General features: G+C 36.7%; 1 protein-coding gene across 7 annotated transcripts in view; it reads right to left on the reverse strand.

Moving 5' to 3' along the window:
• Positions 1 to 5,274: 5,274 nt before the first annotated feature.
• Positions 5,275 to 25,385, reverse strand: part of STS (steroid sulfatase) — a 107,330-nt gene continuing 87,219 nt past the window's right edge. For all 7 annotated transcript variants that reach the window (XM_085052602.1, XM_085052582.1, XM_085052562.1 and 4 more), the window contains one exon: positions 5,275 to 7,648. In XM_085052602.1, the coding sequence (XP_084908728.1) occupies positions 7,266 to 7,648 (383 nt within the window). In that variant the 3' untranslated portion in view covers positions 5,275 to 7,265. The remainder of the gene's footprint in view (positions 7,649 to 25,385) is intronic.

Genomic DNA, 25,385 nt, shown 5'->3' on the forward strand with positions numbered 1-25,385 from the left:
TTCATTCCCAGCCTATGCACTTTCCTAGATCTTGATTTCTTCTCTCACCTTCTTGATAACATTCTTGCCTCCTCTAAACTGCCTAGTAGCTGTATGCCCTGATGAACTTTATAGTCTTTTATATTACAGTCTTTTATAAAACCCAATATTTTAAAATTAGGCACCATGAGAGGTTGCTAATGTCAATTTGATCCACGGACTCCATACCTTCTTCCCCAGCAAGGCAAGGCCAGCCAGTACAGAATGAGATTCCATAGTCAGTATCTTAAGATGGAAAACATGCCCACAGGCCCAGTATGTAAACATAGTCTTAGTCCTCTAAAAGGTTTCCTTATTCTGCCTCTTTCCTGACTATGTATTCCTTTGGCTTTGTCAGTCTGGTGTAACTACAGGCTCAGTTCAGGAAAGCTGAAGGCTCAGTGCCCTGAGAATCAATTAGATACATAGAAGCCACAGTTTCTCTTAGAGAGTTGATGCCTTACAAGTCCTTGATTGGCAGAGATTTAATGGTAGCAACATTTAACTGAATAGCAAAAAATTCTGCTCCAGTTGGCATTGCTTTCAAGACTTAAGGGGGACTTTGGCTTGATCAGACACAATTCCACAAGAGATTCCTACGACATTGCTGCATTTTTATGGGTTTATCTAAAACAGCTTTATGGATACCCTTTGTGTAAAAAGAGTTTGTTATGCTATTAGACCAAGGTCATCATCCATTAAGATCTGGACCCTGGCTTAATCTGTGATGTCAGGACTCTGGATTTTAACTGACAATCACCTTGATTAATTCACTGTGTAACAAGTTTTCATGCAAAGAAAGGGTTTATATTTTCATAGTACAATCTTAGGTAAATCTGCCAAGCCAAATTTTTAAAGTGAAACTACATTACCCAGAATGGGTTTGGAGAGCAAAAGTGAAAACACATGAGATAGATGAAGCCAGCAACAGGTTTAGTATGTGAAGACTGAGACTCTACATAGCCTGATACTGAGTGCTTAAAAACTGAGTGTTGGCAGCATTCATTCAGTACACATTACTGCAGCTGCTGGAGCTCTAGCATTCATCATTGTCATTAATCCAGGAAGGGCAGAATGCTTAGCCACTGGGGTTGGCCTCTCCTGACCGAATTTTCTTGAAAGACAATCAAAGATAATCACACTGGCACATGTGATTTCATTGCATAACTCTTAGCATGAGAGGGAATTTCCCTTTATTTTTGGCAAGTATCACAAAGAAGACGGATGGGGTATGAAGCAGCTCCTTTTGCAGAGCAACACACATTTTAAAAGCTTGGTCAGTGATGACACATCACTGAATGACTCTCATGGGTATCAGACAGGGAAGTGTTAGGATCTAAAATTCGTATTCTAACAACAATCTCCCTGAAGTTTAAACAGTTACCAGGAGAACAGCATTAATTAGTTACTTCCCAATGCATTGCATACGGCAAAGCAAGGTTGACACAAACCAATCAGCACATTTTCCTAAATCCGAGTATTTTGTCTGCTTGGCAGGAGGAGTTATAACATAAAAGAGAACAAAAAGGAAAAAAATGAAATAAATTCTAACACATAGCACAAACTTCAAGAATTCCTTTTATTACTAACAGCACAGGTAAACTATTGTTAAAGTCTGAGGATTTTTTTCATAACTTTGTTTTCATTTGTGAGCAAATGAAGACCATATTAAACCAAAGTTATCCTCTTGAAGCCCAACTTGAGTCCATAAGGCTTTTGAGATGCTTTGTATCTAATCTTTTTGTAATAAATATTGCTATGCAAAGAAAATTCATATCAAATTCTCTTTAAAATAACTGTCACAATGAAGAACTCTGCCTTATAATTTAAACTATTTCAGAGTATTTTCCACATAAATCAGGTACAATAAAATATTATCTGCATAAAAAGGCTTTATTGTTGGATAACGGTAGAATAAATAATGTTGGAGGGATTTTTAATAACTGACCTGATCCCCACATGCTAAATCTGTTATCTTCAAATATAGCTTTATTTTCCAAGGAAAGTACCTGCAACACTATTCTTTTATAGATAAGACTAACATTAATCTACATAGGGAATCTACCATGATTTTATATTAAAGGAATGTTTTTAGGCATTCAGGAGACATGCTGTATAAGCATTGCAAAGCCTATAATTCCCATCTCCCAAGTTCTGCAATGTTTCCTAACCTTGACAGTGCAATTAGAGATGCGCAGATAATCAAGCCAGTCTTTATCTCACGAACCACTATAGCACAAACGACAGTGGAAGTCTGGAATTCAGCATCTTTCCATACGTATAAGAAACCTTAACTTGCTATGTCTTGTGTTGGCACAAACTCACTGCTCTCAGTACCAAACTCACAGGTTAAATTTATTGTGGGGAGGTCTTAAGAAAAATTTGCAATGTCCTTTGTTTGCTGTACAGGTGAAGTGTTAGGCAGATTTTTATTAGTTTTGATGTAAATAAAAGCTACTGAGAAAAATGCTTGAGAGAAGCCATGTGATCTGCCAGGGTGTTTCCAGGACTCTGAATTATTTGCAGTTTTAGCAGCCTGTAAACTGGGAGTCCCTAGAGCCTGGCTCAGGTCTTCTGGTCCTCCAGGGAAAAAAGCGTGAGACTGTTGTTGTCTTAGACTCAGAGTGTCAGACTAAGATCTGTCATCTCCTGTATGATGATTCAGAAGCAGCCTGCTTGGTATAATTATTCAGAGACAAGGGGTCCTGCATCCTGTGGGTTCCAAACTAATTTTCACCTGACAGCCTAACACAGAAGGACACTTGCAGAACACATGACAGTCCAGCTGGCTGCAGAGGGGATTTCATTCCTCCTGGTCACCTGCAGTCCCTGAGAGACCCAGAGAAATCAGCAATATCACAAAATCACAGAATATTTTGAGTTGGAAGGGACCCAGAAGGATTATCAAGTCCAACTCCTAAGGGAATGGCCCAAAGGGTGATTGAACCCAGAACCCTGGTGTTACTAGTACCAACTTTACCAACTGAGCTAATCTCAGGGTCAGCATGCAGAAGAAAAGGAAATGACAGAGAAGATTTAAAGATGTATTCTGTGTCTTAAGCACAGAACTATTATGACCTAATGTAAGTAAAAGATATGGTAGTTATGCAAGCCAAAAACATAAATGAAAACAATTTTTAATATATGTAGTCTGGTAGAGCATATGATTTTTGTAGCTATTCTTGCACTCTTTTTCTTTCTTTTTCCATTTGATCCTGTATGTGAAATTTTTTACATTGCCCACATATCTGTGCACTCCGATTTTGCGTTACTACAATGCGAAATAAACTATTGCTGGCAAGTGATGATTCTCACTGAGCTGTGAAGTATACAGACCAGCTTCTCTTAGTTCTCTGCAAACTTTCAGTTGGATTTAAATGAGTTGACACCTTTTTCCAAAGCGCCTATTTCCCTTTTTCTTTCCTCTTTTTTTTTTTTTTTTTGGCGGGGGGGCAGGGGGTTTGGTTTTTTGGGTTTTTTTGGGGTTTTTTTGGTTGTTGTTTTGTTTTGTTGGGTTTTTTGGTTTTGTTTTGGGCTTTGTTTATTTGGGGTTTTTTCTGACCATAATTTGAGGCAAGTCAAGACATCTCTAGTTTTAAGAGCTGACAACCTGTAACATCCAGTCCCTGAGGAAAAAATGTTATTATTTCCAGTATTTTCCTGACTGCTAAAAAACAGAATTAGTATAATTATAAAAATGATACATAACTTTCTCTGAATCCCAAGCGCGTATCTTTTTTAGCCATCTGTTCTCTCTTCTCCACATCACAGTCCCACGTGCAGTAAACTGTACAGACAGAACCCACCTGCAAACCTCAGGTTAAGGGTATCACAAGCCCCCTTGCATAGGGGGATCTTCTACACCCTAGTTTTCCAGCTTTTAAATTGTATCTTCTATAGAGAAGGTGCCTTATTGACTAGAAAGTGCGCCTTTACCAGCTTACCTCTTTCAGCATTTTTTGCTCTTTCAGTATTCCCAAGTTAGAGAAACACTGTTATCCTTCTCTGAGAGCAGCAGAGGAACTGAGACAGTTAAACGACTTGCTCTGGGCTGTACAGGGACTCTGCCACAAATTAGGATATGATACTGTTAAATAATACTGTAGAGGAATACACTTCCCTCTGAAGCTTAACTCCCAGTTTAAACTGACATATCCTACAAACAGACACCACGTTACAGTACCAGTGATCATTAAATGATAGACTGAAAGTCAGTTTGCAGTATCAGAGCAGCACATTCTCCGTGAGCCTTCCTTGTTAGTAAGTTCTGAATCACATATACGCAATCAATAACCTGTTGTGAAAAACAAAACTTTTCCTTGTTAGATCAGGCAGTTCCATTACACAAATGGTATATTGTTCTTCACATTTTATTTTGCAGATAAACAAGGCTTCTTTAAATACCCAGATCTGACATGCCAGCTCCAGAACAGAAGGTACAGTACTGAAAGGTGTAATACATTTGCAATACAGGGAAGGTTTATTTTACATATTAAATTAAATGGTATTAACATAGAGTATGAAAAATACTGTCCTGTTCTTCACAGAATCTTTCTTGAAGGAACAACTATAAAAATGGATTTCAGATTTTACTCCGTATTTCAAAATATTAAATGTTTTACTAAATTATACTTTGGAAAATATTAAGCTTTTGCCACAAACAAGAAATAGTTTTTATTATTTGAGGTGTCTCAGGTATGTTTTAATTCTTGCAAGACCTTAAATAAGCAGGAGGTTAGCAGAGTCAAGGAGCCCTAGAAGCCAATTTTTTTGACAGACCACTTTTCATTTTCTGATTGATTAGGGCAAAATAGATACAATACAATCAATATGACGAGCAAGCAGAAGGACTGAGTGGCAAAGAAATAGATGGGAAAGTATTTCAGGGGTGTGAATGTTTTAAGAAAGGAGATTAGAAAGATGGCACCAAAAACCAAGGAGGGTATGAAAGAAAAGTCATATTCAGGAAAGAAGAAATCAGAGCAGTAGAAAAGTCATCATTTTTGATACCTAGATCAAGCAGTACAGAGCAACTGTCATGCCTAGCAGAACAAAGAATTCTTGCACCTGCAGAAAGAAAGGAAAAGAAATAATAGCAACACAGCATCTTCCTGATGAAAGGAATTTGATGTAGATGTCCTTGAGAATATAAATTGAGATCTCTGTAAAGATCACATCCCAGAATCTGTGGAAACAAAGTAGATGTAACAACACCAAACCCCTTATCTGCATCAGCACTGTGTACCTAATACACCACATATTTTTTCCCATATTCTTCAGGAGGAATACTTGTTTGAAAAGCTTTTGTGTGAGCTGTGGCAGAGCTGGGGGAGCTGGAAGGAGCATCCTTCCCCACTGTGGTGTTCCTGTATTCTGGCCACAGTCTGGGCTACCCTTGGGCTGCAGGGAGAGACACACTGGCACCAGTGCCACGCCCCAAGGGGTTCTAGGGCCACATGATGAGCACCAAAAATTTGGGATGTATGGATCAGCCATGATTCTGAGAGGCAGCCACTCTCACAGAAGAATATTTATATTCAAATGAGAGGCATCTTTCTTCCTAAGGTTATGTAGGACATTTAATGATAAATAGTGGTCATGGGACTTTGCCCCCTACAGAGAATTTGCAGAGGACATACTTAAGATCAAGAACACAAGGTGAAACATCAAAAATAGGCCTTCAAGGAAAATACATTTCCCAGGGCAGGATTCTGGATGTTGTGGAGAATGAAATTATGAATGAAACTGCAACAAAAACATCAAACAAAGGCTAGGTTTTACAGAGAAATACACCATACATCACAATATATTTTGACAGGACCGGTTTCAATGGCTCAGAAGAATCAGGTCACAACCTTAATGTTGGCTGACTGACGCTACTGCATTACTATCATCACAGATCACTTTTGCCCCAAACAGGTTTTAATACATTGTAATGTGGGAATTAACTGCTGCTTCCTGATAAGGAGCAAGTCACCTTCTATTATCAGGCATCACATCATTTTAGTATTTTGCTGATATCTTCTTTTCATCTACAATGTGCCAAAGAAAACACTTTGTCTGCCTGTAGAGTGGAAAGAAAATGTGTCTGAATAAGATGGAGATAAAAATGGATACAAAAATTAGCCCTGGAGGACAGTAGATTTCCCAAGACCTTGCCATGAACTCTGAGACAGTTATATTTGGCTTTAAGTACTCAAGCCCAAGTTTATTTTCAGAAAATTATAGATCCTATTCAGAGAGCTTAAAAGATGGCAATTATGTTTAAAGGAAGAGCAAATTTTATTTATTTGTGATTACATTTATCAATGGAAGAACAGGTATGGTAAATAACATTGTGAAAGACGTATTTGTAGTATCATGTGAATTTGGAATTAAATTATCAAGTATGGATGGAATCTTTTATTTTATCAATTGGACTATGATTCTAAGGGTGTGCTTTTATCAGTGATAGAAGTATTTATGGATTATGAATTTGGCTTGTGCCTGTATATCTATATATATATACATATATATATTTGGAGACTTCTGGTACACACTCAAGCACACAGGTGGTGCACCTGAAGTGGTGTCCTTTTGAACAAAGGTTGCTGCCATGCAACAGGACAGTGGGGATGCTGGGGAGCATCATTTTAATATGGACAGAAGGTCCTCCACTACATAACTTGGTATATTTTTCTGGCACTTTCAAAGTTGGACGGTTGGCAATCTGTCAAGTTTTTCATATCTGTCATGCTTGTTGATAGAGATTTGTTGCAAGACTGCGCTTAACCTATCTATCAGTTACTAAATGACTGTCACAGGAGGACCTCTCCACTATTATCTCTCTATTTGTAATTACTCAGAGCTATGTCCTACTAATGGATAACACTTAGCAAAAAGGACAGGAGAGTGTGCAAGTAGTAATTCTGATTGACAGAAACTACAGGTAAATTCTTTGTTGTGTGAGAAAAAAGCTGAAGCTTAAGGTCCAGAATTTATCTCCCATAGAAAATGCGTAAAGTCTACCCCTGTGTAGATGAGGACAGCAACCTGTCCTCCATGATCTGTGACAAAGACAGAAAAGGTGTGTCCTGCCCTCCCTCTCTTGGCATGTTTTCTTGACTGAAATTCTCTTCCACTGCAATATGTATTTGAAAACAGGTCCTCCTCCAACACAACAAAACCTTCTGAAGTCTTGTACCACAAGTTCAAGTCAGACACCCACACTCACCTGGCCCAGTTTCTGAAAGGGAATTGCAGCTTGTTTATCCCGAGTGCACCTCCAGTGGACTCCCTCCTGACTCATAGTCACAATAGCAAGACTGAAAGGGAGATGAGCAGCAGAGCTGGAGCCATGGCTTCCAGAGAAGGTTGTTCCATGACAGCTGGTTAGGAACAGAGTGCAGGGATCTGGTGTGGTTGTCTACTGCTTGGTGTACGACCCTGAGGATCTCATAGAAACGGCTCTCAGTTTCTGGAGTCAGTGGCACTTTCTCTTCAGGGTCTCTGGACAGATCGAAGAGCAGTGGAGGATCATGTCGTGTGATGAATCCTCCATGGCAGAAGCAAACATGAGAATCATAGCAACCATTGGAGTCCTCAGGACTGAAGTTTGGAGTAAAGAAGAAGACTTTCCAGACAGATTCACCTGCAATGTACAGTCACAAAACAGCTGGTGAAAAAGTGATAAAATGACAAAATAGAAGTCCCCTGGTCTTGGGAAGTTCCACCAACGTGGGAAATCAGTCTTTTGGTACAAAGACAGTACAGACACTGTACAGAAACTGCAGCATACTGAAAGAGTAAAACAAAATTTAGCAAAATAAGAATAAGCAAAACATGGTGATTTTCATGCTACATGTATTTATGAAACAATTATGATAATTTCATTCCCTTGGAAGAATTCTGATTAACTAAAGCACAGAAGACTTTAAAGAACTTTGTGTTTTATATAAAGAGTGGTAAGAAGCTTTGCAGAAATACATACTAGGTCTTCTTCAAGGCTTATTAAAATGTATCTTTGCCCCTTGACCATACTTACCCACTGCTGGGCCCTCTCTTCTTCTCATTTTGCTAATCAAAATAATTTCATTGTTATCTTTATCTACCTCTCTTTATTGTATTAACCCACTGTCCTCTGCCCCATGCTTCCATTGCAAACATCTGAATAATGGAGTTTCTTATTTTATGAAATGGGATGACATGAAAAGGTATAATAGATGCTAAATTCCTGTCTTAGCCCCTAGATGATTTTTAACAAATATAAATTATAAATAACTGTTAAAGTAGTGCAATTCTTAGGTAACATCTGATTTGCAATATGGGAACTAAAGTTCTTAATTTATTAGATGGGTCATTCTCAGCTGTGTACAGAAATTGGACTGTCCTCCCTCATGTACCTTCAGTTGGCATTTTCACTGTTTGAAAATCCTAGTTATTTCTTGGAATAAAAATAAGCAAATATCAGTTGGTCTTTTCAAGAAGCATTCTCAAACAGGTCACTGGAGGATCAGAAAACACCTAACAAGAACTCTGTAAACAAACAAGTTGTTACTATTTTCCTCAAGTATCAGAGAACAGATAGGAAAGGCAGAAATAGACAGCAACATGCAGGGAAGTACACCATCCTCCTACAGCCAAGGAAGTATATAGTTCTTCAGAAACGGAACAAAGAATGATTAATTAGAGTAAGAAAAATCTGTATGTTATTCTCAATAAAAGCACGTCACTAAACATCTGAGATCTATAATGTCAGATTACCTTCCCACTTGAGACTATAAAAACATTGGAAAAATGTAGTCATCAGTAATTTCCATTTCTCAGCATCCTATTGTGAATTTTATTTTTTTTATCACCTCAACTTTTTAAGTACTGAAGGAAAAATCTCTTTTTGGTATTTTGTTGAATTCTGTTAAGGTCACAGAGAGCTTGTTAATCTAGTAACAGACTTTCAAAGATTTATGTGTGCAACAGTAGTTAATATTTATTAATCGATTCATCAGTTAAACAGAATGGAAGGCACTAGAAAATATTGGAAGGGTAGAGCAGAGACGAACTGGTATACACCATGCTGTAACCACATCACACTCAGCTTTTAAAGAATGAAGTCAGGTTTAAACAGAAACGTTTCAGCAGACTAATGAGTCACAGGCTGCAGTTCTAGACTATAGCATAGATTTAAAGGACAGTACGTGACCTTAAGATTCTTTACAGCTTCTATTCCACAGCATTTTTCACATTATAAGAGATTTTACCTTTAGGAACCAATTCAATGACAGTGCCTGGAGACTTCCAGTTCACTTTGTCTCCACTTAAATCAGGGTCAGGTGGGTGATGGTTGTGATACACATTAGACTGGGCGAACCCCCTGAATCCTTCTTGGAAGTCAGCAGAGGGGAAGGACTTTTAAAGGCTGAGAGTGACTTGCTGGCACAGACAATAGGACATGGCAGGTTTTAAAAGGCTCTGGCTGTGACAGCTGCTATGGCACAGTTATACTGGGAAAAAATGAGAGGAAATTTAAAGGAAGGCAAAGAAAGATAAGGCAAGGTAACACGAGACTGCATTTCTCCACCTACCTCCAGTAACATTTTGAAAGGCTGGTTTAACACTTGAATCTCTTGTTTTCTCAGAATTAAAATAAAAAAAATCAAATACTTCCTCTTAAATTCCTTTGAAATTATGCACAAAACATTACCCAGAAATACACCTCTCATTTACTGAGATTTAGAATTTATATTCTGGGAAGGTATGTAGTTCTGTACTAAGCATTGCTTCAGGCTCCTTAGACATGTTTAATTGGCAAGATGGACAGTGACAAACATAAAAAGCCAAAGGGCTTGATTAATCAGTGCACTGTGCACCATTGTACACCAGGCAACACTTGCCACACCTGAGAATTTGATTCAGGGCACTGTAACACCTTGACAGAAGATCAGCAGAAAAAAATTATACGGCTACTAAAATGTCAATTAAAAGAAATTCCAGTAAGGCCACGCACATAAGAACTTTGTGGACAAGCTGTCTTACTGCACATCTGTCTTTCATGGCACATTTGTGCTGAATGACATTGAAAAGAAAATTTTCAGCCACCTTTTTTTTGGTGTTGGTCATCGTAGCACCAGGTCTGTTCAAGGGCTTACAGATAGTAATAGGGAATTCGGAATCAATGCAAATTGGAACAAGCAGCCCATAAAGGTAAGGAATGGGGAGAAGAAAGAAATAAGAAAGCTGCACCATGATTTTTTTCCCCACAAAATAAAGACTTGTTTAGGTTTTGTAATATACAGAGCATACACCATGTTGCAAAATCATGCATGGGTTGGGGACAAGGCATGCATGACATCATCTTATGTCTGAGTGACATTGCTAGTGTTTTGAAGAGCTGATGGTACTTTATCAGATATGCAGCTGTAGAATGTCATGATTATACAGGGCAAAACACTGAGCTCTGTGAGGGCAAAGCCTGTTACCATGCAGGGTTTATCTGTTGCACTGCAGCAGTGCTTCTGGAACTGCATGTGGTGCTAGAGAAGCAGCAGCACAGACTTTAAACACCTCTTTCCTAAGCATTATAAAAACTAAATCATATCTGTCAGTGGCTGTGGCTCTGGAGCAGCCAGTGCAATATACTAGGAGACATTAAGAACTGTCAGACTTCTAATCTGTAAAGCTGATGAACTGTATAAGGCGTGATATTAAAAGGAGAGAGCTCTCTCCCTGTCTCTCTCAGCTGATATAAAATCTCATTTTGTCAGAGGGTTAAGTACAAGGATCAAATTAATCTCCCAGTAATTAACGGTACCTGTGCTCTCCAAAGCATCTGGATAGTAAACCCTTGTTATATAAAAAGATATCTGTATGTCTCTTCCACAGTGAAGTTAGTAGTAAAATTGTCAGGGCTTCCCTAAAGCCAAGTATATCAAGTCCCACCTGAAACAGCAGGCAGGCTCTAAGCCTGCAGCACCCTTAAAGGTCCTGTCCCAATGCTTCACAAATACTTTGAGTCCCTTTTCTTGCAATTCTCCAGTTCTCTGAGTTATCCAATAAGTTTGCTCTAAAAATACCTCTTTCCTTTACATGTTAAGCAAAACAAAAACTACAGAAGTCGTACTTCTAAATAGTTTCAAATTAAGAGAGGTTGCCATTAGTCCAAGAAAATCTGCTATGAACATAGCTGTTCAGTGTTCAATCTGCCTAGAAGACTCTTTTATTATCCTTTACCCAGCTATTTATCCTCTCATACAGAAAATAGTAGCTCCAACAGACAGGTAGAGGCAAATAAAAGTCTCAGTAAGATATATTAATATATTCAAGATGAAGTGACACACTGGATAGGGATGACATTTCCTTTATAATAGTACTCTTCTTAATCATTTATGGCTAACTGGTGTTTTTTGATAAGCAGTTCTTGACATGAATAGAAGCTATTGTTGCATTATTGCCTGGACTTAATTTTACTGCATTTAATCTATGACAGTAGCTTTATAGGTTTGCAGCTACTGTCATCTCCTTTGCTCATATTATTGTGTTGCTTCTTTCTGTAGAAGAACAAGTTAAAGATATCTGCTCTTCACTGTACACTGGGGAGCTAGTCCCTACTTGAATTCAGATGCCTTTGAGGGAAGCCATTTGGGAGTAGCACAACAACATAAATTGCCACAGATTTTCTGTGCTTCAAGAGTGTTCTGTAGCCATTGTAAACTCCCACACTCAACTCATGCTTTTCAACATTTCTACACAGTAACAGATGAAAACTGCAACTCACTTGAAAATTACTTTCTTCAGATACCTCTTGTTATTAGATTGAATCCTTTCTTCCTGCTTCCTTTAAGTTCATTCAGAATTTTTAGGTTCTCTGCTAATTTTATATGAAGCAGATATCACATATATGTATATATTCAGCTCTTCAATAATTTAACAATGTAGAAAAGCTTCAGATGTGAAATTCTTGTAGAACTATACATAGCTCGATATAGCAAAGACAATGTTATTTGATTACTATAATGAAACTGTACATATTATTTTTATGACTATGTGCACTCCTCAAACAGATAATAAAAATATGCCATTTGAGTTTTAAAATTTATAACTTTATTGTTCTTACAATGAAATTATTTTAAAGATATTTGTTTTAAGTGTCTGGGTATCTTATGGTGTTATATTGTCACATCAGTCAAAGGACAGCACATTATGTCCCAGCGTAGGTGGAGAATAACTTCAATGATATTCAAAGACAAAATGTTGCTTTATGAGAATCAGTTGTTGCTAGAAGAGGCTTGTATAAAGAACTGTGCACAACTTACAGAATTTGAGGGAAAACCAGGAAAAAACAAGCAGAACCAGTGACTTAAAAATCTTTAGAATAAAGCCTACAGTGTTAAGTATATACTAAAATATGAAAGATTGCACATTCCTGAATATCTAGTAATCATAATCTGAACAACTGCTGTAGGAAAAATACAAGACACACTGAAACCATGCCCAGACTGCTGAAGACAGAAATCTCATGACTGGGTTTATTATCTAGAGTAAGTATGAGAAACTTCCACTGAACTCTGTTCAACAGTGAAGGTTATCTGCTGAATTGTAGCAGCTGAAAAAGAAATATTTTTTTGAATTCTTTATCATCACCTTCAAAAAGAATTGACTCATCATCTGCAGTGTTTTCTTGTTGAAGAAAGTCCTAAAAGGGAAGAATCTGTGGTTATAAAAATTATGCTGCTAAAATAGGAAGTGCTATAATGCAATGTTATGCCTCATATTTGGATGTCTTAGATGATAGGAACATGGAATAATACATATTGCCCTGGAAGAAAAATTCCATCTGTAGTAATTTGATGGAAATAACCCAGACACCTGCTAAAGATTTGTTTGAAGAATATTTACTTGCAGAATGGTCCATGTAATTTTCAGTTTATCTAAGGAGAAGCTTATGGCATGCTGAAGACAGATGATAATATTGGCAGAAAAAAAACCAAAACCAAAGCTAAACCATAATAGAAAAAAAACCCCAAAAACTGGTCATTTACAATCTATATTAAAAGTCCTTGAAAAGAGAAAAGCCTTATTTTATTGCTTATGAAATAAATAGTCTTGATTTTCATGTAGTGGTTCTACAAGGGAGTCAGTAAGAGATTAAGAACACCATTTCAGTTAATCAATCAAGAACACCCTTAAGAACAAAGCAGAACCACTTTGCCAAAGATGGCAGAACCCAAAAAGCAACCCATTCAGAATTGTGTTTTGTATTTTCAGATTTTTCTTCTGTCTTTCAAGAACACATTTTATTAACAGAAAATAAATTGAGGACAATCATTTCCCTCTTACAGAAAGTGGATGCAATTATTCCAAGTAAAAAGACTACATTTGTAAGATTCAGAGAGCAATTTTCCTGATAATTAGCAAACACATGGGATAAAGATGCAATGGAAGTCCTAAGCAATTTCTGCAAATATTTTTAGACGAGTTGATGTCAAACAATACTAAAACCATCCCCAGGAATTTTTTCAAACTATTTTCTTCCGAAAGTGTTTAAAAAAGTAAGCCCTTGACACATGGAATTCTGATAAAGTACTCAAAATCATTAATCTGAAAAGTATTATCATGTCTAACCTTTAAGTTACAAGAAGTACATCTAAAAACAAATAAATAACTGATCAAAGTTACTTTAAAAGTGAAAAGTAGAAATTTTGTCAATGCAGTTGCCTGAAATTTTGTGCTGTGCCAAAGAATACTGAATAATCATTTGCTTTACCTAAAAAAGTTGAAGAAAAAGGTGAATTACTCTTCCTTACAAGTGTCTTAGCTAGTTAAATTATGTTATTTTTTTCTTTATTTTTTTAAAGTTACTGAGTTACTTAGACAATCTTTTGAAAAAAAAAATCAGTTAAGCATAAATGACAACATAACAAAGGAGTTGCTTTTATGAGAGTAAAAAAATGGAGTTGAAGAAATTTGCAAGTAATATGCTGCAAAAAATCTCAGTATCAGGCAGTTCCTAAATATATTAAAAAAAAAATTCAGAATAGCTGAAATTTGGTTTTACTGTAAAGATGCATGTGCAGTTTAGCATCTGAAATTTGGACAACAGGTTTTATCCCAGTGTTAGAAAATATATTTATTTTCCAGAATCTGAAACTAGTAAAAGATTACAAACCATGTTAAATCATAAATTCACAATTTTTCTGATACTGAGCAAACAGTGCAAAAATCCTTCAAAATCCTGCATGAAACCTTAGCATCAAAGGATGTCCTCTTACAGATGATCAGCAGGGACTCTGGTACAAATAACAAATTTACTCCTAAGAACATTTCTACAAGTGTATTTTCTGTTTTACATGGACTTGTTCAAGGTAATGGTATTTCAGAGAAATCCAGCAGTTCACCAGTTTGGACCTTTATGCAAAATCCAAACTTCACAGCTCTCCAGGCAGCAAAAATGTTGGAACTTGAAGAGTTTTAGGAAAGTAATGGGAATATTTTCTTGTTTTGGTTGGATGCAAAATGGATGCAGAGATCTCCAGGTATTCTCCAGATGACAGTAAGCAATGGAAAAAGGAAAGAAACCTGACTCTCATAATTTTCAGCTTAAAAATGTATGTGTATGGTGCAGTGAAAAACAGGCATTACCCTTCAGAAGTGCTGTAACCTGCTAGAATCTCCTTCCTCCGAGAAACAAGAACAGAGAAAGATCTCCTGGGGCTGCCGATGAGATGAATATGTTTTAACTGTTCCTTATATAGGAGTTAGATGGCAACACCAGCATCATTTTCATGAGAAGTTACTTTAGGTCTGTCATTCAATTAAAATTACTTAAAATATTTTTTAAAAGGACAGTATTTAATTTATTTTCCTTAACTTTATTTCTCATTTTCTCTCTCTGTCTCTCCCTCCCAGAATAAGCAGGGGAATGCTGGTAGGGAATGGAGCACTGCAAATCCCAGGGTATAAATAGCTCTGCCTGAGCCTAACAATAACTCTGCTGCCACTGACACAGAGCAGAGCAAAGGCAAGAAAATACTGTAACAGCATTTGTCATGCTTGTCAGGGGGAACACTTTCCTACCTAAAATATTGTGAGCAGAAATGTGTATCAGATGATTAGGTCAATTTTCTTGAGCTTGATATAAACCATTTCATGGTGTCTGTTCATGCTAGAAATGCTCTTCTCTCCTTTGACAGTCATGTTATTTCACACTTATCAAATAATATGTCCAGAACTGTGTCACCCAAATTCAGCTGCAGCTGCTCTGATATGAGGATCAAGATAGCAAATTAAAATTCTTAATTAGATAGTTTAGGTAAAGGACCCTTGATGCTTGTTTTGCTTCCTCCAGTGCTGTGGTTGAAACACTGAACATAAAGAAGATTTGGCAGACGATTTCAGATTTTTGGAAGCTTTTCTTGAGTGCGGTGCCTCCAGGACATAGGGAAGATCAGGTACAGAGAAGAGGAAAAAAACAAAGCGGCAAACACAGAGTGAAGATGATGCTCATACAGCAAGTTAGGAAGCAGGGAAACAAAATATCTTCAATAATCAAGTAGATAGAAAGGTTGCAGTGGACTTTAGCAAGAAACAGTAATAAATAATTCAGATGTTTCATGCAGAGCAAAATGATATTTCTTCTTGATATCATCAAAAAGAAAATCAGGAGTAAAGAAAGAAACCATAAAGATCTTTAAAAAAATCATCCTCAACAACACAAAAGACCCAACTCCAAACCCATTTCTAAAATAAGAGGCTTCTCTAGAGAGAAGAGTGGAAGTGAAGGAACATGTGAGACTGAAAAACAAATGGCAAATGACCAGAAAACCCTCATGAGGGTCAAAGCTCATTACAGCTTCTGCAGTTGCAGAAAGGAGATTCGCACAAGAGTTTGATCAATTAAGAGGATCAAAAGGGGATTCACTATCAGTGAGACTAGAAGCTCAGAAATAAGGAGGGAAAGGGAAAGAAACAGATAAGAAAAAGATGAAAATATTGTAAAAGGACACAATTCAGATGGGAGAAAGGGGCTGCTCTCTGTCCAGCAAAAATGTGTTGTTAAGTAACGTGAAGACTCATGAGTTATTACTGAAGGAAAAGTGAATCTTCTCCCATGACCTACATATCATGAATCAGATACTTGACGCTTTCTAAGTCCTTCAGTGGAGAACAAACACTAATCCATATCACACTGACACTTCAATGTTTTTCATGCATGGCAGCCCTCAAATCCAGAAAAGTTTTCTGCAGCATTTGTCTTATACTGTTAGGAAATCTCAAGAAACCTCTTTGCTGTAAACATGCAAATGTCTAAATATCAGTAAAATATATGTCTGTGTATTTATGGAAACTTGTTACTTATTGCTACAAGTTTTTGTGCAATTTCTTTGATAGATTACTTTGCCACTGTAAGTTGCTATTAAGACAAAGTCTGGTGACAAGGAATGAGGTTTAATGAGACTTAAAGTTTTTTGAAGTGATTTTGTGGAGGGACACATGCCTGCACAATAAAAACTGCTTCATCATCAACATCACCTCTAAGAAAGAGTAAAAAGATTCTCAGAGAGCTGATAACTAACAGATAATGTAAACGACTGTTTTAGTCTTGTGTTAAAAGGAAAATTAAACAAGCAAAGTGAGTGGCACTTTCTTAATTAGATTTTAAAGATATTTATGTCAGCGCATCTCAAATCAGGATCTGCATTGTAATATTTCTCTGGTCATTCTTGTCAGTTCTTTCATGACATCTGTTTGCATGGATAAAATGCTGCTTTGTGCTCCAAAACCAATTCACTCTTTGCATTTTATTGCACATTCTAATGGTTATCTTTTTTATCTATATTTGTAGACAGGTCCTTTTTTGAACCTCTGCTGATTTAAAAAAAAAAATTCCCTGAGTCTGAAATTCCCAGTCAACTTCAAAAGACTCCCATAGTGTTCTTCCTGTCATTTAGCACAATAATACTATTTTTCAGACTGTGAGAAAGGTAGCAAGCAATCTCCAATTTTAAATTCATGTTACTAAATAGGATTTATTGCTTATCAGTTTGTTGCTATATAATATGCAATCTGACAATCTGGTCACCTCACCTAATTTTGGATCACTGCAACTAATGTGCAGGTCTTTATGTAAGTTAGTTACCAGCCTATACTTACCTCCTTCTTAACTTTGTTAGAGGTGTTTAGGGTGAGAAGAGTTCTGCTTGCTTCTCTTTTGATGAGAGTGATTTGCTCAGGTTAGCTCAGCTGTAGGTGTCTACACTGTAGACATGTGTGTCATCATCATCCTCAGAATTTGCTAAAAAACCAAGGTGTTAAGAGTCTTGATGTCACCAAAAAGCCTCACTGGCCCTGCCCTGCCCTCGGGTGTACCCTCATCCACGTACCCTGCCCATGGACCAGCATTCCCATTTCAGCTCAGCCCAAGGCCATCAGTCCCTGCCTGAGTGGTGCAGCAGTGGCAGCTCCCAGCCCTGTCTCTGGATGGCCATAGCCTACAGCCCTTCTTTCAGCTCTGTCTGTGCTCTTACCACCTCCTGCTCCTGGCTGGACTCCCTGGGTGGACCTTGAACCTGACTCACCACTTTGCCAGCACTGGGACTATTGTGGAGCCTGTCACCAGCACCCAACTCTGCTCATTCTGCTCAGGTGCTGTAAGATGTCGATTGCTCTGTCAGTAAAGTCACCATCAGTGCTGGGGACACTCACTGTTGGAGTCACCTTCAGGATGAAGTTGCACCCCAAGGCAAAAAGCTGAACTTGTCTCTCAGTATTCTCTAGCCTACTGTAAATTTTGTTTTTAAGATCAAATATCTATCTACAAGGTGCTGTTGCTTATGAAAGGTCCAACAGTGCTCATCCACAGGGTTTCAAAAATTTCCTCCTCTCAAGTACATGTAAAACCCACATATTCCACTGACAGGGCCTTTCACTGAAAATAGAGAGGTTTGCCTTCCTTGTTCGTATATGTTGCTTCTGCATACTTTTTTAAATGAGTCTTACTTATCCTTAATGATCATTCAATGACCTTTGAATTATAGTCACTAACTACAGTACATCTGCATGAAAATTGCTTACAAGATGCTGTATCTCTCTCATATAATGTACAGTTTCCTCTGTTTCAGTTGTAGAAAATAAGAACAAAATCTCATTTCAGGTATTTCAAGTGAATTTTCTCTTTGTCATCCAATTCATCCCCCTGCCACTGCACAATTGCTCCCCACAATGTATTTTTTAAGAGGTCTCTTGATGTATGGTGTCTTCTATTGTAACTTTTGTGCTACTATCATTCATTTCCTTTATTGCAGATGACAAAGACATTTTATTGGCATGCTCTTTTCACTTAGTGTTTTATCTACTAACTTTTTCAAATGCAAATCCTTCACAAACTTTTTCTGGAGTTTAAATAAGGGTTTTGGTGTAGATGACTGTCTCACAGTTAAATTGGTTTGCCCCATCCCTCAATTACCTGTTGCACTGTCTATTCTAAATTCCATTTCTACCCGTTTTCTAGAGTTGTGCACTGAAGTGAATGTTGAAATTCCTGTGAATTTACTGATGATTTTTCTTATTTGCCTTCAGTTCAATAAAGTATTTCTACATTAGCTTAAGAATACAAATAACAACCCCATGCTTAAATTCAGCAAACTACAATGTATTCTATGACTGAGGCTGCTGTGTGCTTAACATTGTTTAAGCAAGGATCTACATATGCTGCTCAACTTCCATCAAATCTTCTACTTCAAACTATTAGATAAAAAATAATGAGCAAATTATTTTTTGGCCATCTGTGCAATTGCTTAATAAAACAGTTAATAAAAACTGTTTTCTTTCTGTGAGATAATGATATATATTAATGGATATGCTGTGAGGAATTTATTTAATGTTGTCTCAAGGTCTATAAGAAGAAGAAACCTGAATCAAGTTTTACCAAGTCCAAGTTCCCTGTTCACTGCACAACTCTACCACGTAGAAAAATCATTGTTTAGCATCCACATCTTACCTCCCTGAAGATTAAACTCATGCCTGCTTAGCAACATCCTCTACCTCCAAATATAAATTCCTCAGTTACTCGACATCTCAGTGGTAAAATCTTGTTGCTTTTTCTTCTTTTGGCATATACATGTATCTGTATACATGGCATACTACTTAATATATTCAGGTAAGTCCAGGTAGTTTTGAGCCATGTGGTGCACAGACCTGGGGGCAGTATTTGAACAAAGCCCTTCCCAGCTCTTGGGCCTCCTGGAGAGATTCACCAGCACAGGATAGTCCTACACAATGCCCAGAGTGCTCAGCTGAGACGTAATCAGCTATGGACTGACTTCATCTCAAACTAGAAGAATGCAGCAATGGAGCTTGAGAACTCCAGCCATCATCCCTCACACTCTGTGCTATATTTTCTTAGAGATTTTTGTGAAAAAAAGACAAAAATGCTAGAACTTCAGGCAGGGTTTGATATCTCTCCTAAAAATGACTTAAAACTTTTATCCATTCATTTTTACAGGTCACAAAGGGCAAAGGGTTTTGATGATATATGAGTGGCAAAAGGAATACTAGTGGGGGTTTTTCCCTCCAGTTTCTGGAGCATGGAAGGAGGGTAGATAGACCACTGCTGTGAATGAGGTGGTAGAGACAGTGTTTGTTCCCTTTAGCTTCATTTTTTATTTTTAACTAACCATGTAATTCAACGGAATAATTCTAACATGCCTTAAAGTGTCTTTGAAGAGGTCACTTATAAACTTAATTCAACACTTACCATTATTTATTGTGGCACTATGAGGTCCAAGATCTGTTAAGCAAGGCAATTACAAACACAAGTTAAACAAAGAAAGCTTTATCGTTGAGCACGGAATTCTACATCTTTTTACTGGTCTAAGAGTATGCTGCCATACATTATGGTTTTATTTAAGGGCTCTAACCCCTTATTTTAAGAAGTGATATAAATAAATAGAATATAAAACTGTTTGCAGTCTGAAGTCATTCAGTTACACATTGTACTTTCTCTGAACTATTGAAAGTGCTTTTGGCACTACACGACAGTTATAAATTTTATATATGCCCTCCCTCCTCACTGCAGTTAAGAGTGATGACAGGATATTGTGAAATAGAAACATCTGCATACTGGTAGTTGTTTTTGGACTGTTGAATGTTACACTAAATTTTTAATTCATAGTTCTGCAAACTCAGCCTCCACCTCTGAATTTTAGCCAGTTTCTTTTTCGAAATACTCCTTATAAAATCTATGACAATAATAATGGCAACGGGAAAGACCAGGAGATGTTCTTCTATTGTATTCACTACCATGTCTCCTTTTATGCATTTTTCTGTTATTCTTCACATGGCAAATAACCTTACACAAATTCTTCATCTATTGCAATGGAAGTGAAAATGGATTACATGAATTATTTTCATCTGTAAACCAGGTTTGGCTTAGCATTCAGCAGTGGTTTGCAGTAATCCTTGCTTCATACTATAGTGCTCTGCACACTGAGAGATGTTTACCTCGATTTCATTTTGTGATTAATTAAAACACACTTTCTCTTACTTTTCCAAAGAAGTCTCTAACTAGCTGTCATTCATCCTGAACATGTCTAAGCTTAAACTCTTTACTCATACCCTATGGGAATTCCTAAATGAGGTCTTGGCCCTTAGAGTCTGTAGACATAAAAAGGAACCTGAAGTTCAGTTAGGATTAGAGAATAGGAAATCTTCCAACAAAAGTGCATTCAAACAGTAGTCAGGTTAGGCAGATGGACCTGCTAAACAATTTTTCTGTCATCCAGATCTTCACCCTCACTTTGGAAGCTTTGCCTGTCCTGCTGAATCTCATAGGTCTGCCTGGTTTTAACTTCAGAATTTTGGATCACTACTCACCTATCAAACACAAAAAGATCTAAAAGTTAAGTATAAAAAAGGTTATGTGCTTCCACAACTAGCTCCCCAAGGACAGATCAAAATTTACAGGAGGTATATGTTGCCCATATACAGACATATTACACAGCTGTACAGATGTGCAAGAATGCAGATAATTGAAGCCTTCCTAAAGGTTCTGCTCTACATAACGTGTCCTCACGCACTTTTTGAAAGTATCCAGCAACTGAAATACAAATCTAACAATGCACTGTGATAAGAATATATCTGAGGTCAATTTGGCCCATTAAGTGAGCAAATTGCTTGAAACTGGATAGAAGAGACCAAGTGTAATTATCACAGGAACTGCTCCTGTTTGTCCAGGCAGAGAGAGCATTGACAGGCTCAGCAAAGCTCTGAGGTTCACATGTTAATGAAGTAGAAACCTGTTTCTGACTCTTCCATGCCATGGCATTAACACAGATTTATCAAGCTTGACATGTTGACATTGTCCTTGTAATCATTTGCCAACATCTTAGTTTGAAAAATATCCACTAATAGAATAATCCTTTGCAACATTCAAATAATTTATACTTAATTTTCTTGGATAAGAAATAAAAATCTATAAATTTTACACATTTAAGCTGTGTTAAAGAGAGTAACATTGATTTTTTCATATTTTCTGTCTTCCAAATACAAACACTTCTCACGGATTAAATGCTTTGAAAGTTATGTATTCAAAAGTATTTTCTGAAATACAAGTGGTTTATCTACATTTTTTAGTTCCATCTGCTAATTGCTAAACATTCAAATATATTTCTTAGAACTGAGTTCAGGGTTGTTGTTTTGGGTTGGCTTGACTTGGTTAATTTTTTCCAAAAATCACTATGTTATCACTATTTAAAAGTTCTGGTAGATATGAAACTCTTCCTATCTGGAGACCTCAAGTATTTTGGAATATAAAAGGGGAAAAATAAAACAATCCTTTAATAATGATCAGGAGGTACAAGCTTTGTACAATCTATGAAATTTAGTATATTTTTATCTATCTATTTCGTATCATGTTCCCAAATCCAGTTAAAGCATTTCTCATCACCTTTTCCTTGATTATTACAGCCTCTCTATAAAGATCAGCATGGTTTTCTAAGCCAGTCTTCTGTTGCCACAACACAGACCTGGTGTTTGGAGCTACTTGGCATTCTTGAGATCACCAGAACCTCTAAATGACCCAACAGCTCAACCAGAGCAGAGTTGAATGAACTGAGGCATATGAGCAAACAACATGTACTCGTGTACAATTTTTTGCAATTCTCAGTTGCTTTTCTATCCACTGACTGATTGTGTTTCCATTGGCCATGAAACTGAACTGAGACATTTGTGTTTACTACTTACTCTTGTTCTAAGGTGAGCTTATTAAAGCACTTTGCAAGAGTTTCAGGATAAACCTGAAAACTGTCAAAATATGATATTCATACAAAAGAATAAATTATTTATAAAAGAATAAAATGAGTTCTAATAAAAAACCAGTAATTTTTGCTAATTTTGATAAATTCAAATATCATAATCCAAATATTTCAAGTATCGTAATCTGGTTTTCATAATGGATTTCCATTTATTATAATCCCTATTTCAAATCACATAACTTATTTTCTGCCACTAAAGAATTAATCAGATTACTACTATTTTCCTTACTCAAAATATAAAATTAGAGCATGAAAGTCAATATAATATATGAAGCCCTAAAGTTTCCCTCCAAAGTTTAAAAGTGACCATTGCAGATAGGACCTACAAAAAAAAAAAAAAATTCTACATTCTTTCTGTATTTGTTTTGAAAAAAATCAACCATATAAACCCTCAGTTTCAGCATGACATAATAGCTACACTTTTTTCTCTCCCTTATTTGCTTGATTCTACCTTTGCTCTTATACTGATCAGCTCTGTTAGGATAAAATCTTCTAAATGACATTTAGGTTTTTTAGCAAATTTCAAGCTTTAGGGTCAAAACTTCCCTCTTACAACATAATTCAAGCAACCTTCACTTCTGTGAAACATATATTTCTCCTCACACTTGCACATAAACTCATGCCTTCCCAGCATACATACAAATAGTCCTCACTGATGAAACTGATTTCTTCTGGAAAACAAAGACACATTTTGTTTAATCTCTAACTTTCTTGTAAATTGCTTTTCAAAAACTGACCTGAATGCTCAAGACCCACAGTTGTTTCTGAATCATAAAAGTATATGGTCTTAGAGCCTCTGGCTACAGCTGAAAACTGGTTTTAGTAACGATTGAATTGTTTTTCAGAGTCAAAAAACCATTGCCAACTAAAAACACTACAAGCAATTCACCATTCAGTATTATCGATCTATCATTATCATCCTCTATGGGTGAAAGTCATAACTTTAAACTTTTATATAAAATTTATGAATCAAAATTATGTTTGTGTATTAGGCTTTCAGAAATCAGACAATAAAACCATGATACCTTATCGAGCATCTGATGAAAATATATGTATTAAAAAAGCATTGTTTTAGCTTCTAGTTTAGGTATGCTGCATATAACAGAGCATAAAACATATGCAACAGCACAGCAAATTCCATTTTTATAGCAATGCCTTAAATCCCACAGTCAACATACAGTAGAAAGGAATTGCATTTTCCCATAATATAGCTTGATCATATCTAAGACAAAAAGGTAACAGCTGATCAAAACCAAACAGCAGTGTGGTTGCAACAAATCCCCATCTGGTGGACTGAAGATTGGGATAATTTGAGAAATGAAGTACAGAAAGTGCATGAAAGTGCTCCATGACCAGCTGTGGGATAAAGTGGACCTAGACCCTGATGGGACTAAAGGATTTGTAGTTCTAACACACCATGGTCATGAAGAACTAATGAGTCCTTATAATTTTAATGTTCCCCAGAGCATTCCAGAATTAGAGAAAAGTGCATTCAAAAGAAATTCCAGAGTTTTGAGACACCATTTTCAGCAAATAAGTAATTTTTCACTCAAGTAGATTTATTTACTCACAATGTTTTGTCTAATATTTCGGTCTTGTACTTTTGTAGTTCTAGAGTCAAAATCTTCATGAAACCATTTATACTTTTTTATTACCTCTCTTTAATTAACTTTGTGTGTATGTATCATCGTATTGTTTTAGCAGCTCCAACAAATGATCAGTGCTGGCTTTTGGAAGAAAATAAAATATTTGGAGCTTGGCTTTGGGTAGGGATGGGAGGGGAACTTTGTATGCTAAAAAAAAAAAGTGCAAATCAACTAAAACCTTCCAAAATTTCTGTACAGAAGTGTTAGAGTAGAGAACTCTGACTGGAATCATCAACAGCACAGTAGATCAAGACACTATTTTTGAGCCCAAACTACAAAGCTTTTCTGGTTAAGTAGTTTTGCTGTCAAGGATATGAACTAATGCTAAGGTAACTAGAAGCTTTTAGGACTTAGATTCAGTCTCCATTTGTCACCAAAAAGGACCCTACAGAAGGATAAGACTTACACAATGAAAAGCTGCCTGTAAAAAATCCTGGGGCATTGAAGAGAGCCCAGATAATACAATTAAGTTAATCTTGAAGATTCTATGGAGTCTTGATGATTCTTCTCACTGAGCAAGTGAGATGATTGAGAATCTTGCTTCTATAATACCATTTAAATATTAATGTCCAACAGACAGGTAACAGGTTGTACATGAAAAATTAGCACACACTTGGTAATGACAAAATTATTTTAAGGATGACTAATATTTCTTAATACTAAAAGGGTCACCCTTTCTTTATTGCACTAGTGCTAATTCTAAGTGCTAAATTATCATGATCTTTATTGAGGTTTTACGGTCTTGTTGACTTTTAATGTTGTGACTGAGCCATGATTTCTAACTTCCCCCTAGTACTGTGAATGGAAAAAATCTATTTTGCTTCAAAACATCAACGTTGAAGAGGGCTGAGTGAGTCTCAGAAGTGTTTGCCTTAGAGTCCCACAGCTATAAGACTGTAAAATTCTCCTAAATTTGAGTAAACTGTATCTGAAGTATTATTTTCAAAAAATTTGGGGGAAAACTTTGAATGAATTTAAAAAATGCCACAATGTGTAGGAATTTATTCCCTGCTACTTCACCTGATTTGCTTTTCTACTACAAGGTCATTGAAAGAGCTACAATACAAATCTACTAGTGAAATGCAGTTTCTGTCCATTTCAAAAAGCTTTCATACAAATCCACTACAAAACTTCCATACTAAGAACAACAAAACAAGTAACAAATTCTAGAAAGTTGTGTGGTGTTTTGGTATGGTTTCCCTCCCTCCCCCCACCCCCCTTCCTTTTAGTTTTAGGAAATTCCAGATACCTTGACAAAAGGTATTTGAAAAATGCAATGCATTACATACCCTCTGATGCCTTGAGACAACATAAAATGATCTGAAAGCAACAGAAAGATTACTCTTTGTACAGAGATGTGAGCTTTTCTCAGGCTGAGAACAGTTACACTGGTTATTGGGTATTTATGGTTGTGTTTTCTCTCCAAAGTACTGATCAG

Source organism: Lichenostomus cassidix, chromosome 1 (assembly GCF_008360975.1).
Source record: "Lichenostomus cassidix isolate B80296 chromosome 1, HeHo_3.0, whole genome shotgun sequence".
Classification (NCBI taxonomy): domain Eukaryota; kingdom Metazoa; phylum Chordata; class Aves; order Passeriformes; family Meliphagidae; genus Lichenostomus; species Lichenostomus cassidix.